The 17890-nt window shown below is 48.3% G+C and overlaps 1 protein-coding gene and 1 long non-coding RNA gene across 2 annotated transcripts in view; one reads left to right on the top strand and one right to left on the bottom strand.

The window, feature by feature from the left end:
• Positions 1 to 1795: 1795 nt before the first annotated feature.
• JPH3 (junctophilin 3) overlaps positions 1796 to 17890 on the bottom strand; it is a 44135-nt gene continuing 28040 nt past the window's right edge. Inside the window, exons 4-5 of the mRNA XM_085310144.1 lie at positions 16013 to 16932; positions 1796 to 3350 (exon numbers count right to left, since the gene is read on the bottom strand). Of these exons, the coding sequence (XP_085166270.1) occupies positions 3270 to 3350; positions 16013 to 16932 (1001 nt within the window). The 3' untranslated portion in view covers positions 1796 to 3269. The remainder of the gene's footprint in view (positions 3351 to 16012; positions 16933 to 17890) is intronic.
• On the top strand, positions 2326 to 13013 carry LOC146592943 (uncharacterized). The gene is made up of 5 exons (XR_014896496.1): positions 2326 to 2356; positions 4719 to 4932; positions 10137 to 10273; positions 11213 to 11394; positions 12130 to 13013. It is a non-coding gene; the product is annotated as an uncharacterized LOC146592943 (long non-coding RNA).

Consider the following 17890-nt stretch of genomic DNA (forward strand, 5'->3'; position numbering starts at 1 on the left):
CAGATGCCAGACAGGCTGGAAAGAAGCAGACTTGGGGCACAGGTGGAGAACTTTTTATTCCTTTCTTCAGGCCTTCCTGAAGGATGCAGTGTCAGACCAGCTGATTGCTCACGCAGATGAGGCCTGTCAGGAGAATCTGTGCATCTCTGGGGAGGGGGACACAGCCCTTTCCCCAGGCTCCTGCATCTTACTGTGATGGTGTGAAAGCCAGCTTAAGTGAGCTGGTTCCTTGAGCTCCAACTCCTTCTTGTACTGAAGGTGCTGCATGTTCCACTGTACAAACATAAAAATACCAGCACAGCCTAAGAAATTTGATACAAACCTTCAGCTGTTCACATGCGTTCTGTCATGGTATGGACAATTTACACAGTTTTATATGCATGGTGATAGACATGTAGATATGCAGGAATCCAGGGCTAATAAGAAAAATAAAATATACTGAATTATCTCTCTCTCTGGGCTACTTCTCAAGAATATTTTTGGCCTTAAGCAGATGTGAAAAGCCTAGAACTAAGACAAATTGCTCAGCTCATTATGATTTATAAAGGAATTGTTATTTTTAAACATGTGGTTTGAGAACCAATTAATACTGGTCTCCAGCTATATTTCATACTGAAGGTATGAGGTTTTGTCCAGTGGAACCAAGAGATGGAAAATTCTGAACTGTACTAAATGTGCTGTGTCTGCACGTGCAATTGTTGGGACAAGGGCAAGAGCAAGTAATAACTCATCGGTCACTGGTGTGAAAAAGCTAGTCGTGAAATCACTAGTACTTTTATTTGGTAATGATAGGCATTTTTGTGCTGCTTTATACATATCTAAATATCGTACTGTGTTTGCACACAATGACTTTAACCTGCTCCTGGCGGGACCTTTGTGTCATGCACTTAGCTGGAATGTACAAAAAAAGTTCTTGAGAGTCTTTACAAGGAGTTGTAACTAGAATTACAAAACACATGTGGCAGCATGGATGAGTTCCTAGGGCTGCACTTACAGTATGTCGTTATTTGGTTCATTTCAGGTATGCAGCAACCATTCAAGAGTGAAAAAGAGGACTAAGGACCAAAAAGGAAAAACCAGAAAAAATGAAGAGGTACCAAAAGGACGAACAACTCCTGAAATGAAAAGTTACTGGAATCTCGCTGCCTTCAGTGTCATTTACCCTATCCACCCATAGCCCTCTGCCTGAAAAGAGACAGAAAGAAAAGGAGGAAGAAAAACTGCAAGAGGGAGTGAGACCATGTAAGGAAAAGAACTGAATTTAACTGGCACATGCTCTAATCTTTTGTTTATTTCTGGTTAAAAATATAGCAATCCAGTGCAGTGTAATAAGAAATCTGCTGAAAAGGTAGCAGAGAAACAGCTAAAACAGAAGCAAAGCAAAGCTGAGTCCACAAGTCAGGGCTGCACCCAACAACTCTGTATGTGAAATGTTGAGGAGGATTCCCCCCGCCACCTCAGTACACCTGTGTAGGGGCTACATCCCACTCTAGGACTGCTGCCGTGCACACACCACCTACTGTTGAACGGGGCTGTGGTGGGTAGAGCTGAGGGTGCAGGCTGGTCCCTGGAGGTACCAAATCCCAAACAAGTAGTAACTGTTTGAACTGTACCTGGTAGTGGTGGGTCACCAGCAAAGCCTGTCTCCAAGGCAGGGAGGGATTGCACGCCTGGTCTCAGGCCACAGGGAGGGAAGGAAACAGTACAGTTGTTTTTGAAATGCAACAGGATGTCAGCCATTTCCAAGCAATTCAGCTAAGACCACGCTCGTGTGATTGGGACCATAACAGCTCAGAACAGGGATACGGCATCTTTAATGAGTATGCATATTATCAGTGGGGACAGGGGAGGGGAGAAAATCAAGGCAGGCATATTACAAAGATGGTATAAACAAACAAATTAAGTGACATAGAAAAAAAAGAAAAGAATACATCCTTAGAGGCTGCCATTGCCAATGATGTTTGGTTGTTTGTTTTTGTTTTTTTTACAGGGACATGTTGGAAGCTGGAATATACATCCTGCATTACAAAGTGCAAAATACTACATGCTCAGAGCCCAAGCATGATGTCTGAAACAGTCCACAGCAAGATGTAAGAGACAAACCCACCACCCTCTCCTTCCTCTCTGGGACATGCTCCAGTGCTCCTCCCCAGATGCCTTTTAAAAACAGTTTAATTTAATTTTGTTTTGTTTCATTTTATTTTAGGCAGATCAGAATTGAGCCTTCTCACTCCAGTCCTTCCCCACAAAATAGCTCCCTGGCATCTCTGTGCACATACACGTTTGGGATGGGATGCTCGACTCTCTTCAAGAGAGTGCTGCTCCTTATGTGTTGGAGAATGCAGCACGATGACCAGTGAGTACTTCATTCATGTCGCTGAGGATGCTTGCATATGTTTGAGGGGGGACCTAGGTACAAATTTTTACCCAGAAAGAATCTGCTGTGGACCCAAGGGCACCTGGTGTTTTTTCAGCCTTGTCATGTGGGGGAGCAGCTTGGGGAGGAAGAATGAAGGCAGGAGGGTGGTGGGGCCACAGCTCACATCTTGTGTTCCTTAGTCCCCCCCTGCCCCCAGCAGATTTAGCAAAATGCCAATCACTTCTTTGTTTTTGAAACCAGGTAAGAAAATGGGGCCTGTTCCCCTTCTGTCATCTTTTCATCTAGACAGGATTCATGCCATCCCTGTGCTCCTCCTCTCCTCCTCCTCACTACAACTTTTCTCCATTTGTGAAGGGAGAAGGGAATAAAAGTACCAGTTGCTTGATTTTAATTTTCTCTCCCATTTACTTTATCATTAAAGCTGTTGTGGATTTCCCTGGGAAACTCAGCCTGGAGCATCCCAGGACCCGTAGTTGAAACAAAATTTCCCCATGATCCCCTCATCTAGTCTCCATTTTGGGTTCATTGCTGTTGTTATGATTATGTTCTTGGGGGTGAGGGTAAGGGAAACGAGGTTTTATTTTGTTGGGATCCCTTCTCATCCTTTCCAGTGTTGGGGGGGCAGAGTGTTGATAGCATTTTGCCATGCCACACAGCATAGTGTTATACAAGCAAAGAATTTTGGCTAAAATCCAAAAAACATTACCCAGGAAAAAAGGCAAACTGTGAGTGAGACTCGATCATTTGTTGTTCTTCTGTGAAAAGACTTTGAAATTGTCATAGGACAGTTCGAGTTATGATTTTCCCTTTTTGTTGTTGTTGTTGTTGTTTGGTTTTTTCCCCCATTCATACATGTAACTGTTATTTTTGCAAACAAGACAGTCTTGAATTAGATGAAAAAGTTAATAAACAAAATGGCGACTCCAATATTTAGTAAGATCACCATGACTACCAGAATGGGAGCCGAGCCCTGGAAGAGAAAGAGAAGGAGAGAAGTTACAAGACATGCTGAAAGTCTGTTTGTGGCCGACTGTCCTACAGGGGTCAGAGCTGAGCTGGGTCTGTGATGTGGCAGGGCAGGGAGGTCCGCAGGCAAGCAGACCCCAAACAGTGGATTTATCCCTTCCAACCGAGAATCCCAATCATCTGGTAATTGTTACTGAATTTTTGCATGCTGCTGCCTTCGGAAGGTGAGTGTGAACAAAGATCTCCCCCTTACACATGAGCGAAGAGCAGAAACAGGGACTAAACCCAGATCTATTGCCTCCGTCACTGTGTCCATGAGCATGGGCCCAGGTGCCTTTTGCCTAAGCACAGTGCCCTACTAAGGCAGCCGGCCGGTTTGGCCAAGGCAGACAAAATCCCTGTTGTTTCTCTTTCACAAACAGAAATGAAATGGTTCTGCCAGGGACACCTTCGCTCCTTCCCCACCCTGACTCATAGCTTGATGCACACTCGGGGCTCGTGGAAGCCCTGGTAGCACTGTCCTGCTTCTGCTGGAATAAGAGCAAAGCTGTGGAACTCCCATTTTCCTCAACAGACATACGTATCAGCGATTATTGGGGTAGGCTCTGCTTGCTGSATTAGCACAAACGGCATGCAAGTCCCAGTGTGAGCTCCAGACCAAGCAACTGCTGGATCCAGCAGACACCAAGGTTGCCTGGTGAGATGTGGGCACACTGGATCCATCTATTAAGACAGCAGGTGGGCATGGATTCCCCCATATCATTTACAGAGGAAATCTGGCCATAAAAGAGTAACTACAATCAGATGCTTACCCGAGGTGGAAAAAAGGGCAAAAAAGGTTATAGTGGATCACACAGTTGTTTGGGGAAGGTTTGGAGGAGTTTTCAAAGGACATTTCCCAGTACTCATCATCACTTGCACATGTAATTGGTAACAGCAAAAGGCCAGCATATGGTGGTCTACATTAGGGCAGTGTTTTGGGAAAGCTCTCATAATCCTTCCTGAGGTTCAGGTGGGCCAAATTAAGCTTTTGGAAACTGTGTGAAAAACATTCTGCCAACGAGTCAGTGTAGGAACACCTGGCTGCAACTAGGTTTCTGTGGTTGGATTATCTCACTGAACATTATGTATTTTCTTATGATCCAGTTGTTTAAACTCCCATTGCAGGTCAAGGAAACAGGGGTGGCTTTGGTGCCCCATATCAGATGACCGCCTTAGCCTGGTTTAAGTGCACCCCAGAAGTGTCCGTTACTTTCTACTGACCATAAAGGCAGTCTGGACAACTGGCTCCGACTGATATGTCTTATATTGAAGTGTCTTCAGTTAGCCCATATTCCCCTTAATGCCGTTGCCTTGTGTTGAACCCAATTAGGATGTGGCTGTTGGACCCCATTAGCATCCCAGGAATATTGGGAGAAGACCACTTGGCATCAGACTGCAGGCAACCCTACAACTGATCTTCATCCAAAACCACAATCAAAAAACATCCACCCTGCCTTCCAGTCCCTGCCATCACAGGCCATCAAACATTTGCTGTCCTAAAGTGTTAACGTGGCTTGCATCAGGGTGAGCAAGCGTGTRTGCAGGTAGGTGGTAGCTATTTCTTGAAGTAACTGGTATCCTCATCTATTCTTGCTGCAGCTAAGCCGTGCCAGCTTTAATTGCCAGGAATGGTACAAGCACTTTTCTTTGTCTCGCTCTTGTTCCTGTAACAACGCGCCTTTGCCTYTTCCGGCTGGCATAAGGCAGGGGTGGCTGCCCTTTTTGAGCAGATCCTTGCACCATACTGCAGAGCTGCTAGAAAAAAGCTCCTTGCTGGACAGAGAGAGTCTCTCTTCTGAGGAGGCTGATTCAGTTCACATTTGGGAGTGGGTGGGAGAGAGGATGCTCGAGCTCGCTGGAAAGGCATATTTGTCGCTTAGCAACAGGGTCAGAGGAAGCCAACCAAAAGGAAGGATTGCAGAGACTCTCCTGGCAGCCAGGTATCCATGCTTGGCTGTGCAGAGCAAATCGCTCCCCGCGTACCACGCAAATGCTTTCAAAGGCAGAAACCACCCCCCTGTTGCCACTCCTCCCCCCCGGCCTTGCTGCTGCCAGGCCCTACGATGTGGTGTGTTATTTACTTTTTGGTGGTTTAGCTTCATTTCAAAAGATTACTGGGTTTCACGATTTTGAGCTCGTGTTAATATAATACCAGATTGCAGGTGATTATCACTGTCATTGTTTCTGTTGGCAAGGTACCACAGAGACACAAAATGCATTTGGTTCCCTCCATCTCACAGCCATGGGAGAACTTAACTGCTCTCTGTCATGCTTGTATTTAGCCTTGGTCCACTTGCAGCTTGATTTCTTCTGCCAAAGAAGCAGCAACCATTTCTGCCCTTGCTCTGCTCATACCAGTATATCATCTCAATAACATGCAGGAGGCAAACTTGTATACCAACTGACATGAGTCTGTGATACCCTCTGGAGGCTGCTTTCTCTTCCCATAAAAAAAAAAGCTTAGAGCAGGACTATCTGTCTCTTAATTCCCTGGCATATCTGTACTCCCAAACACAGACGCTTTGGGATGGACCTGCTGGTCGGACTGAGGTCTCAATCCTTTGGCACCTGTGTTCAGGGGACAGTGATAGGATGGAGTCCAGGGAGGGCACACACCCTTCATTTATACACCAGTACTTCAAAGTTATGTCTTCATCTGAAATATGAGGGGGTCCAACAACCTGTGCAGCATGCACATACCCACTTGCTTCTTCAGCTTCAGCTGCAGCTGGATTTCCACGCACCAAAGTTTTACTTGGCAACCTGGCTCAGTCTGCACCTATTTGCATCTTGCACCTCTCCCTGTTCAATGTAGAACTAAGAGAAAATGCTTGCTTTGCCAATGCGTATGTCGGGTCCTCTGAATTTGCCAGGAATGCRTCCCCAGAAATATGATGACCTGGGAGGGGAGGGTTCTCTGCAACCCTCTGGTTCTGTCTGACAACCTACGAATTCTGCTTCCTTTTTACAGCTTTCTCATTCTAACACCCTCTTTCCTGTGCTGACTCCAAGAAGGACTCTCTATACAGCAACGTTAGATACCGATGTTCTCCCCAGGGAGACATCRGCGTATCTTAGCAGGGGGCTGGAGGCCTGGCTGTGACAGCTGATCTGATAAGCAGCTTTGTGATTCTGAAGSTTCTGTTTTAGCTCCAATTACGAATCCTGCTGCACTTCTAAATGCTTCTTATGTCTGGCTTATTTCTAACTAGTAAGATCTTTGTGCCCTAACCTCTGCTCAGAGTAAATGCACATCCTTCTCCTTCCCTTTGATGGCACGACTGTCCTGGGATATGTGTCATCTGTTTCTAAGAAGTGATTCCTACTTAGTGCCCAGTCTGAAGATGAATCACTTCTGGTTTTGTGCTATAGAAGGGATGTTTTCCAGAGCCCAGCCTGGCAATAGGTCAGTGAACTCCCATTGACTGTAGCTGTAACCAACATTTTAGAACTAGTAGCTAATACTTTTACAACTCTGTACACTACGTGCCAGACCTCTAGCAGGACCCACCCATATCTAGGAATAAGAGAAATAGCCCTTGATTTGCAGCTTTGCATATTGCTTTAGTAGTTCAGTGGTGCTTTATCTCATCTTTGCATTACTTGACCTATAAAGAGAAGCCCAGAGAAAACTCTGGGGCCAGCAGTACCTCAGACCTGGGGGCGCTAGAAAGCCAAAGGTTGAGCTGTTTTTCTGAACTTGGGGTTTGTGTGTCACAGATAGCAAGCAGCCTGCAAAGCTTTTTTTCTTTTCTTTTCTTTTCTTTTCTTTTTTTCTTTTTTAAAAGTTACAGTGCTCTCTTCAGTCAGGCCTGAAATAGTAGTGCTAGAGAAGGCCGTCCAAGAACTGCAAAGATTTGTTTAAACTCCCCTGTCTGTCATTCAGGAGACAGGGCTCAGTTTTGAAATGCCACTCTGCCTCCCAGCACAGTGCCCACAAGTCCAGAACCTGCTTTGCTGGGAAGTAGACGCCAGTTGGCAGTGTCCTCTCACCCAATTTTAGATGTTTAAACATTAGACATCTAGTCTGAGCTAACCACCTAGGCTGTCTGTAGACCAAGTGACGTGAGATGAATTCCACCCAGAATGGTTACCAGCCGGGCTCCAGGAAAGGAAAAATTAAATCAGTCTCTGATGTGCCTCGGCATTCTGCTTGCATAGTAGATGATGGCAAATTTCATCAGCAAAACAAGACAGCTCTGGGGCTGGGATTTTTTTTTTTTTTTTTTTTTTAATATAATGAGATCCCAGGGCTCCTTCTTAGCAGGAGAAAAACACCTACCCATGAAGGGTCAGATGCCCCAGTATTAGGTAGGTAAAAGGGTGCTTCTGTATAAACAAGGATTGCCTCCAAGGACTTTAAGATTTGCTCCAAAGTTTAGAGAGCTGGAACATAGATCCAAACCTATTTAAATATTAAAAAATGCATAAACTCTTATTACAGCACAGTAATAGTAATGGTAATCATAGTTGAAGAAATAATGAGTGAAATACTTCAGTGAAACAGTGGTTATCTTTCTGAATGCTTCTTTCAGTCTGTCATTATTGCCACATTGCTGTCCTGATGATGGCTGAAGCTAAGCACTACTGTTTTTGCCTCTCTGTTTTGTTTTGTTTTTTTAAAACTGCTGTGTGGCATCTCAAGAGTCTTACTGGGAATGCAAGGGACAGCTGGTTTACAAATACAATTGTAGCATAATTAATTTAGGTATTAACAATCCATTATTATCTGTTATCGCAGAGTACAAGCTATGTTTCTCTGCCATGGAAACCATAGTGCAGGTTACCTAGGAATCCCTCTGGGACCTATTAAGTGTAATTACTAAGGACTTGGATCAGCAAAAAATATATACATTGTTTTCCAGTCTCAGCACTAGAAAAAATGCTGAAAACTCAGCAGCTCCATGGCATTTGTGTTAAATTGACAAATCCCCTCACAATCACTGGCAGGAACAGGCTGCTGCTAAAGAGTTAAAGAGCATTTACCAAGAGAGACTGAAGAGATTAACTTTGCCTTCTCCAGCGTGTTGCTGCATCTCCAGCGACCCCAGGATGCGAGCACAGGGGAAGGTGGCGCGAGGCTTTGCCCAGAACGTGCCTGTATAACCAGAGTAGGCACAGGAGCAGGCGCTTGATACTGCTGTGCAGCTAAGTTGCGTGGTACAGAAAAGCCACRTGCTGCAGAAAAGAGGCAAGTGGCTGAGGGCCTTGAAAGAAAGCAGGGYTTTGCCCAGAAGCTCATCACTTCTGTCCTTGGTACCCCTTAGAAGCAGAGAGTGAGCTAAGAAAGATGCAATGGCTCTATGCAGGGACTTGGCCCCCCCCGGTCTCTGCTGGGGAGCTCAGGGCTGCAGAGTCCACGTGGGGCTCTGCGAGCGACGGGCAGATGTCGGAGCTCGGAGGTGATGTGGGTGCGTGGAAGTGATGGGTGCCCATCCAGCAGTCCTCACCAGCACAGAGCCGCTCTCTTCCACTTGCCTGCGCTGAACCGTTGAGGACTGGCGAGGATGGTGTCCCTGCCATGCCCACCACACTGTGAGGCCGGTCCCCCCTGGAAACAGGGAGGACTTTAGATAGAAAATGAACAAAYTGAGATGTGAGTGCCAGAGTTCAAATCCAGCTGGGAAGCCCACGTGTATGTCCCGGTGAGACTCAGCATTATTCCAGCCTGCGCAGCGGATTGTGCTCCTTAATGGACTGTTTTTTTGGTCCTGGGGAGGTCCTCGTGTTACAGATGTGCGTAGCAGGGAATTAACTCTATGTTCGGGTACGATGTTTTCAAGGTTTGGTGCTGTTCAAAGATTTGGGTTCCCTTTCAGTCAAAAGCTGGAATTTGACCCCAGCTTTTTTAAAGGTAGAAGAAAATGTGGAGCTGGGCTCAAAAACCTAAAATGAACCGTGGGTGAGAGCAGCACTGTCAGGGAGGTGCATCCTCCAGCCACATCAAAGGCCTCTTRAGATTTAAAGGGTTTTGAAAGGATGCCATTGCGTTAAGCACCACGTTTYTCTCCAAACGTGATTTGCATCATGTCATTACCAGTAATTCCTGCCATGCCCCGTACACGAAAGAGATGTGAGGAAGAACAGTTTCTGAAGCACCCCAAAGTGCTGGTGTCGTCTCTCTGACTGTTGTTGCGGCACCGGGCAGCCTCGGGCTCGTGGCACAAGCACCCGCGCTGGCCTTGCCTCTCGCTTGCGCGGCTGCTGTTGGTGCTCGCGCCCGGGCGCTTATAGCTCGTGCACGGGTGGGGACTGTGTTTTGAACCTGTTGCGTTTCTCCCACTGAGGGCAAGGAAAAGCCAGATGCAGAGCACAGCTGTGTTAGGAGACCCGGGGAAGATGCTTGAGGAAGAAGCCACAGAAAAACCTGACCCAGCAGGACTGGGAGGAGCACAGGCTTTTTTAGCCAGAGGGTTTATCCTCAGGAGACCAACTGCAGGAAAGGCCCCAGGCCCCTCTCCCAGCACACTGGTCCGTAGGGGTTCAGGAGCCTTTCCACTGCCTCCAGCAGGCCMAGTCTGAGGTGCAGGTGAAGCTGGTCAGAAATCAAGCAGCAGTATTTCTGGGCAGCTTAGCTGGCAACTGAAATCAGGAGCTGGGGAAGGGAGGCTGCTGCCAGGGGCTCGCGGCAGGAGAGCTCTGCCCTGGCCTGCCGCTGCACTTGCCGGCTGGGACGGGCGGCGGGTGTCAGCTCGTTATGGAGGAAACAGCCAGCTGTTATTTTTGTCTCATTATTGCATTCTTTTAGGGCTTAAAGTGACTAACTTTTCTGAAGGAAATGCTCCACCCTGAGGTCAATCCCTTCAGAATAAGCTCTGGAGCCCTGCAGAAGCGGAGGGAAGGAGCACGCGTCGCCCACGCTGCTGGGGAGCTGCTATTTCTGGGGCAAGTTTCTGCGYGCTGTCCCCTTGCCCCCGCTCCCCCTCTTCCGCGGTGTGCTCCTCGGCTCCGGCGCGGCCCCGCAGCCTGCAGTGCCGTCTCCATCCCTTCCACGCGCGCCCCGGCACAGCACTGTGCTCGCCGCAGATTGGCTGCCTCCTTTTTGCTTTCCCCAGCGACAGTGAAACCTGCTCAGAATATCTGGATAGCGAATCCGCCTCTTGCACAGAAAGCGAGCAAGCAAGGCACTGCAGCTTTTGGGATCCCTCCCCACCTTTCTAGCTGATACCTGGAGCTGACACTGGTCTTTCTGAGATCCTTAACTGAGCAGATGTCTTGCAAAATTTGTTTGCAGCCCTGTTCTACGAAAGGCTGCGACTGCTTCCCGATTCATTTGCAATAAGAGGCTGATGCCATTAGCAAAGCACTGAGACCACTCAGGTTTTATCCAACAGCATGTGACGAYTGAAGAAAATGTCAGGGGTGGTTGGCGTCTTTTGGCTGCTGCCCTAGCGTGGGGCTTTCCTGATGAGATGAGACRGGAGTTTACAGGAGCAAGTATCAAGCCTGGTCACAGATACAGGGAGCTTTCCCATTGCCTTTAGTGAGACCACAACGTGAACCTAGAAGTCTTCATCTAAGTACCTGTGATTGCTCCTGCTAAATGAGGACAGGCAGATGAATCAGGCTCCATTCGTGCCTGAATTCTGGCTTTTTTTACTGGCATGCTGAGTACCTGTGTACCTGTAACACTTATTTTCCTCTTTGGAAGTACAGATGTTCAGCACCTGCAGGAAAGGAGATGCATCCTTTTTTTCCCCTAACCCTAAAAACGTGATGTGTTTTGAGCTGATGAACAAAAGGGTTGCTGGCATTTTAGAAAACCTCTTTCCCCTTCCAGTATCTCAACAATTCCCTTTTCTTCCTCTTCCTTTCCTCTTTTAGAACTTCTCAAAGGATCTAGGAACCTGTGAAGCATTCAGACACAGGCTTGAGCTTTGTGCCTTACAGTCCTTTGAGGCCAGAAGGGATAGTGACGTTCATATAATTCCCTTAATCCAACAACAACGACACTCATCCTGGCGCGCTTGCTTCCGTTTTCATCTGCCCGAACGATGACAATTGATGTGAGTTTGTTCTGTGCATGCAGGGGTCAGTGCACACAGAGATACAGAAAGAGCGAGAGGCCTTAAATGTAATTTTAAACCATTTGTATGAATGTAGCACTGACTTGATGACCCTGAAACCCCAAAGTCCCCTAGTAGTGAATGCCAAGCAGTGCTGAATGCTTTCCTGAATTTCATCAATGTTATTGAGTGATGGCCTCAAAAAATGACCTCTGTAAGAGCAGTTTTCAATTACTGGTGTGCAGCCCCCATGAAGGGGGCATCTGGGGCCTGTTTCTAAGGGACAGATGAAAAACAAAGTTCCCATAGCTCGTATAGCAACCTATATGTCTGACTTCTCTAGAGGTCTGYGTCCTCACCTGTGCAGACTTTGCAAGAGGTTGGGAATCAAGGGACCCCACAGCCCCCAGCAGTTCCAGCCTCTTTTCCAAGACAGAAATCAAGAGAGGAAGAGCAGGGGTAGTTTTGAGACTGTTTTCTTCCAAGACTTGCACCCCTTCTCATGCCTTGTGGGCACTGACAGAGGTGTGTTTGCTCCTGAACCAGGTTGGAGCTGGCATGGTAACAGAGACCCAACCCGCCGGGCTCAYTGAGCCTCATGTGTAGCTGGTTTGTGGCGGATTATTTTTAAAACAGGCTGACCTGTGAGGGTAACCTCAGCTTTGCACAGGGATACTCCAGGTAGGGCAAAAATAGACCTACTTAGCTAACAGCATCCTTCTCTTTCATTGGCAGGCACCTTTCTGAAGCAGCCCAGCTGTCTTAGAGATGAGAAATGCCCTTTTCAGTGAGCAGCTTCACAGATGGCAGTGCTGTGGATCACAGGGAAGCAGGCTGTCATGCAAGCTGAAATGGCGTGGGCACACACACGCGCACACACGCACACACACAGCCTTCCCCGGGAGCTGAGGTTTGCCTGCACACTGGAGGCAAGCTGCTGGAGGTAGGAAGGGAAGGGTTATCTAAAACCAGCATGCTAAATGGAGCTTCAGGGAAGTTGGGGAGCCTTACTTTTGCATCGGAAAATCTGGAGCATGAATGGGACCCCTCGTGGACGTAATGTTTTGTGCAGGATTGAGCATGTGAGTGTCTTGTGTCAGGGAGCATGCACAGAGGCAGGTTGATGGCAGGTTGTAGGGTAAATCCTTTCCCCTTAGCTTCCCGCTCCTCCTCAGGAAATCATTGTGGTTTCTGAACTTGGAAATGCTTTGAGATCCTTGACAGCAGGTGCAGGCAAGGTCATGGTGTTACACAGGAAGTTGCAACACGAATCACTGCACTCTCCATTCCTTTTTATACCTTTTACCCTGCTCCTTTCTGATGACCCTCCTCTCTGCCAGACCACTGGAATAAAACCCTGCTCGCGCAGTGGAATTCTTGTGAGAACAAATTGTTGCTGGCATTGTAGGTTATTTAAATCCACATATTATCTCTTCCTCTGTATTACATTAGCTTCCTCCCAAACCTTCACCATCTGTTCCACCCTCGGTTATGAATGTGAGAAAACTGAACATGCTGCTTCACAGCTACAGCACTTAAAAGTATGATGTGCATTCTAATGGCTTTTCTATGCATTTTTACATGCAACTGCGCCTATTAGTTATTGTTTGGGATTCACTCAAAATAGCCATTAATGTTATGTTGCATTAGTGGCTGTTTACCTCCAAAGCAGCAGCTCAAGCCCTCCTCCCTGGGTGTGAGAGATTTATGTAACAGTGATGGCTCCCGCACGCAGGCTGGGGTCTGAATGTGAGGTGTGAGCCTCAGCAGCRTGTCTAACTTGGGCTGAGTGGGGAGAGACACGAGGACTCTTTGTGCCAGCGATCGCCCCAAGGAACGCCTAACTGAGTGAGGAGAAACGCTTGCTTCTTTCCTCCTTCGCGCCATGTGTCGAGACTCTGCCTCTGTGCTAAGGCATCCATGTCTCTCCCAGTTCCCTGCTGCCATGTGAGGTCACATTATCAAAGGTGCTGGACCATCTGCAAGTCCCACAGACTTCAACAGGGTTGATGTCCGTGCAATGACTGATGTTGCTTTTCCTCTGAAAGCCTGTTAGGCTCCTAATGATAAGTTTCATTTCTTTAGTGCTTCCCAGACAGCTACACCAGCAAGTAAAGATAGTTCAGTTTGGACTCACTGCCCTCTTGCTTGTTCGTTGGAGGTACCGCCTGTGTGCTCAGGGCAGGTTTAACCTAGGGCTCTCATTTTTTTCTTGACAGGCAAGATGTGTCCCACAGTGCAGTCCACCAGCAAACAGAGTGTTCAATTCTCAAATGCTGTGTGGGTGCTTTTGAGCCTGCAAGATGAATAGGAAGCAAGCAGGCTCCAGGGCTGGGTATGGGGGAGACTTATCCATGATCGCAGGAGGCAGYGGGTTTCCTGAAGTTGTCACTGCTCTCTCCTTTCCCTCACCTGCTCACTGTCATCCCTTGGCTGCAGGTACCAACACCTTTGCTCTGCTGGCAAAGCTATTGGCAGGTGGCTGGAAGAGCAGGGATGCTGGTAGGTATGGTAACAGTAATCACACATTGCAGACCAGGATGCCTCCAGCCCAGACTTTCAGAGTGACTGACAAATGTCATTTAGGTTTCACAGTCCSTGTCTTCCAAACAAACAAGTGTCTTCTGCTACCCTGACACGGCGATCTAGGTCCACTTTTCTGCCTGAACCTGAAATTTCACCACCTGAGAGCTGCAGATTTCTTGGTTCCTAGGTGCGCATCTCGCCTGGGCTGTGGTACATCCAGCAGCATGGGACCCATCAGCCCTGCCGCGTGTCTGATGCTCACTCATGGAGGGTGAATTCTGAGCATCGCTGGCTTCCCTACTGCACAGAGACAGCAGTGCTAAGCCAGGGCAGCCGTGTTTCCATCAGACCACCACCACCTCTCCTAGCAATGCAAAACCAAGGGGAAAAATAAGGGAGGAAGCTGCTTTTAAGGATAGGTCCTGGGGTCATTAAAAAACAGAGTAGGAAAGGGCATGGGGAAGTCACATAGCTCAGCCTTCTCCCAAGCCAGTTCAACTCTATCCAAGTTACATCTGTGCTACAGCTGTTCAACCTGTTCTTAGTCTACCTTCTCCCCTCTCAGCCACCACAGCCTCCCCAGGCAATTTATTCCAGCCCTTGACTTGTTATAGTGGCTAATAGCTAACCTCTGCCTCTGCTGCTTGAATTTAAACCCATTAATTCTGTTCACGGAGAACAAATTATTCCCTTCCACTTTGCAGCAGCTGTTTATATGTTTGAAGATTGCTCCATCTCCTCTTCTCTAGCCTGAACAACTCCTGCTCTTCCCGTTTTTTCTCGCAGGTCATGCTTTGAGACAACCAGTCATTCCTGTTGAGTGCCAGTGAGTCCTTGTCTCTCCTGAAATGAGGAGCCCAGCACTCGATGTATCACCAGCTCTTATCCTGTGGGACTSGCAAGTTATTCTCCTGCTCAGAGTGTACTTGTGTTCTTCTCAGTTGAGTGAYAGTATCAACTGATGTCAGGCTCTAATCTGTTTTATCACCCCGATCTGCAGAACCGCTGGCTAGCCCGTTACTCCTTCCTGTACTTGTCCTTTGCTTTCTCTGCCTGTGTCTCCTTACTGAATTGCATCCTATTGCTCCAGATTGCCAAGATCCTTTTGCATTACGTCCCCCCAACCAGACTGCATGTAGCCCCTCCTGGCTCAGCGACATCTACCTGCTGAATAAACATGAGCTGTATTGCACCATACAGATCATTAGTGAAAACCCTGAGCAGTGATCGATTCAGGACAGACCCCCTGCAGAAAGCCGCTCAATTCCCCCGCTCAGTGTACCGCCAGACCACTGATAATTTCTCTGAGAATGATGTTCCAGTTAGCACTGCAATCAAGCCATAGTAGTTCATCTAAACCACGTTTCCCTAGCTTTCTATAGTGTGTGTTTCCATTTCTTACAAACAAGAGGAACAAAACCGTGCAGAGTCCAGCCCCCACAGAATATCAGCAGAGCCTTTGCCACGATGTGCCCTGCTCCATGGCTGTGGTACCTTGTGTAGGTTTCCAGCACAACAGCATGACAAGGCCGCTGCATCAACAGGTGGTGCCAGCACATTGCAGTGGAGTGAGGGCGAGCACTGCAGGCTGATGCAATACCAAGCTATAAGGATTTAGGCAGTGATGTTGCAATAGCCAAGTTACGCTCAGGGCAATGTGAAGTTCTGCTGCTATAACTTAACCATAAGTTAGCATCAACAAAGGCTTGCCTAGTCCTGCAGCTTTTCTACAAGGTACGTGTTCAAAAACCCAGCACTCTAATGTGTTTTTATTGCTGGCCCTGGGCTAAGGTACAAAACAAAACCAAACTTCCTTGCTSACATCCTTTGTTGAAGAACCCACTGCTCCCACCAAGAAGGTCTGCAGCCAAAGCAAGCTTTCRAAAACTGCACAGGAAACCCCGCATCAACTTCCAACATGCTCTATTATGTAGCAYGGGAGAAGTGGGGGAAATTCAAGGCACTAACACAGGATAATTCAGGGATCGGTTCTGCTAGCAGAGCGAACTCCCTTTCCACTCTGCTGCAATACTACAACAGCTCAGCACCAGGTTTCTTGGCCAGATTTCAACACACAAGTTTGCCTACTTACCGTACTGGATTTGAGTGTGTCCCCATTGTCCTCTTCRGATTCTAGTGCAACAGGTAAGGATTTCTGTGGCGGGGAGAAGGTTAAGTCCCACCTTAGTAGCCGAGGTTCAGCTTTGTCCCCGAATCTCAGGTTTTCCAGTTTCTGCACCGTAGGCTCGGTAGAGGAAGCTGGCCTGAAATTCTCTTTGTTCTGGGACTTAGACCTCAGTCTCTGAACCCCAAAGCCCCGGTCTTCCCCACGGTGGTCATCAGCCATGCTCCTGCAGGGTCCCCCTTTGCTATAGTGTCTTTTTTGGGTGTGAATCTCTTGCATATAAGAATCCATCCTCATGAGGGGCTTCATCTCCATCTCATAATTGCTCATCTTCTCCTCATCTAGCTCAAGCAGTTTGGAGCTCCCTGAGCTGTGGTTGTGGGACCTGTGGTGGGAAGTCCAAGAAACCGTGGCTGGGGAATCTGTCCACCTCTCTCTTTGCTTGTGGTTGGAGGCCGAGTGTTTGTGTCCTCCACTCCGGCCTCTGTAGTCTTCAGGGATGGAGGCTGACCCTAGCTGACCACTGCGCAGTGTCCCACTTCTCACACCGCGAGTCCCACTGACTTTCTCTTCGCTCCAGCTGTTGGGTCTCAAGTAGTCCCCACCGCGTCCCTCCAGCAACATCTGGATTTCCCCACCCCTCTCTTCATCCACTGAGACCTGCCTGGAGAAATGCGTGCTCTTGTTCCTGCAGGAAGGGCCCAACGGTGGGGTGGAGGAGGGACTGGCAGGGAAGCTTTGCAGTGGGCTGTCATCAGGAGTCAGGTCAGACGGGGTGGTCCCTTTCCGGTACAGCTCAGGGCTCTCTTGTTGGAGCGGCGTCCCAGTGGAAAGGACCTCAATGTCATCACTCGAATTCTGGCGCTTTGGCCTCTGGCATTCGAGCCCTTTTTGTGTTGTAGTTGAGAGAAAAGAGAGAGAAAAATGCAACAGGATTATTTCTATTCTGCAGGCACCTACCAGAGTTTTTCATGTCAAAGAAAAGGACTGAGCGTGTCGGATGGCAGGGAAGCCACAGGGCAAGATCAGGACAACAACAGAGTAGCACAATAAATGTCTTCCTGCTACTAGACCGAGAAAAAGGTGACATTAGTTTAACACCAAACCTGGAATCATCYAGAGCATCCACAGACCCACATGGTGCAGGCAGCTGCAGCCCAGCACAGGAGGTGGCTCAGTGAAATAGCTTGCCTTTGGATGCAGGCTTTGTTGAACCGGGAGGAGGATGCAAAGCTGGCTCTAAGGAGGGGAGAAACGGCAACTGYCCCTTCGAGGAACAGAAGCGCTTTGCTCTTCCTTCAGCTTCATCATGCACTAAGCCAGCATTTCTTCACCGCTGTAAATGCGAGGGCCACCTACATTTCTAGAAGGAGAGCCACAAGCCACCTGCCACCACTATGATGACTTTCATTTCCAACTGATCAAACCAGGCGCAACAGCGGCGGGTCCTTTGGCCTCTGCAGTTTCTGCCTCCCCTCCTGCCTCCCCAGCCAGCAGAGACCCTGTGTGCGGTGGCCCTGTGCAAGGCAGCGATGAACCGCCCAACCTGCTTTTTAGGCAGAGYCGCCAGGAGGCCTGGGCAGTCACAGGAGTGGGCCAGCACTGCCTGTGGGCCCTGGCTGTCTTCTTTGAACAGCCCCGCTTTTTCCAGGAGCTTGCAGCTCTGGCAGAGAGGAGCCTGCGTCACTCCCTGCTCTCGAGCACAGGCACCCGGCTCCCGCGGGTACCGTTCCTGCGCCGCGCAGAGCCCCAGTGACTCTAATCCCGCTAAGGTGATTACTCCCCTGTCCATTTGCATTCTGCACAGATCCATCTGACCATCTTTTTCCATCATCTCCAAATCCG

This window comes from Rhea americana, unplaced genomic scaffold, assembly GCF_003343005.1.
Source record: "Rhea americana isolate MKP2758 unplaced genomic scaffold, rheAme1 scaffold_311, whole genome shotgun sequence".
In the NCBI taxonomy this organism is placed as follows: Eukaryota; Metazoa; Chordata; class Aves; order Rheiformes; family Rheidae; genus Rhea; species Rhea americana.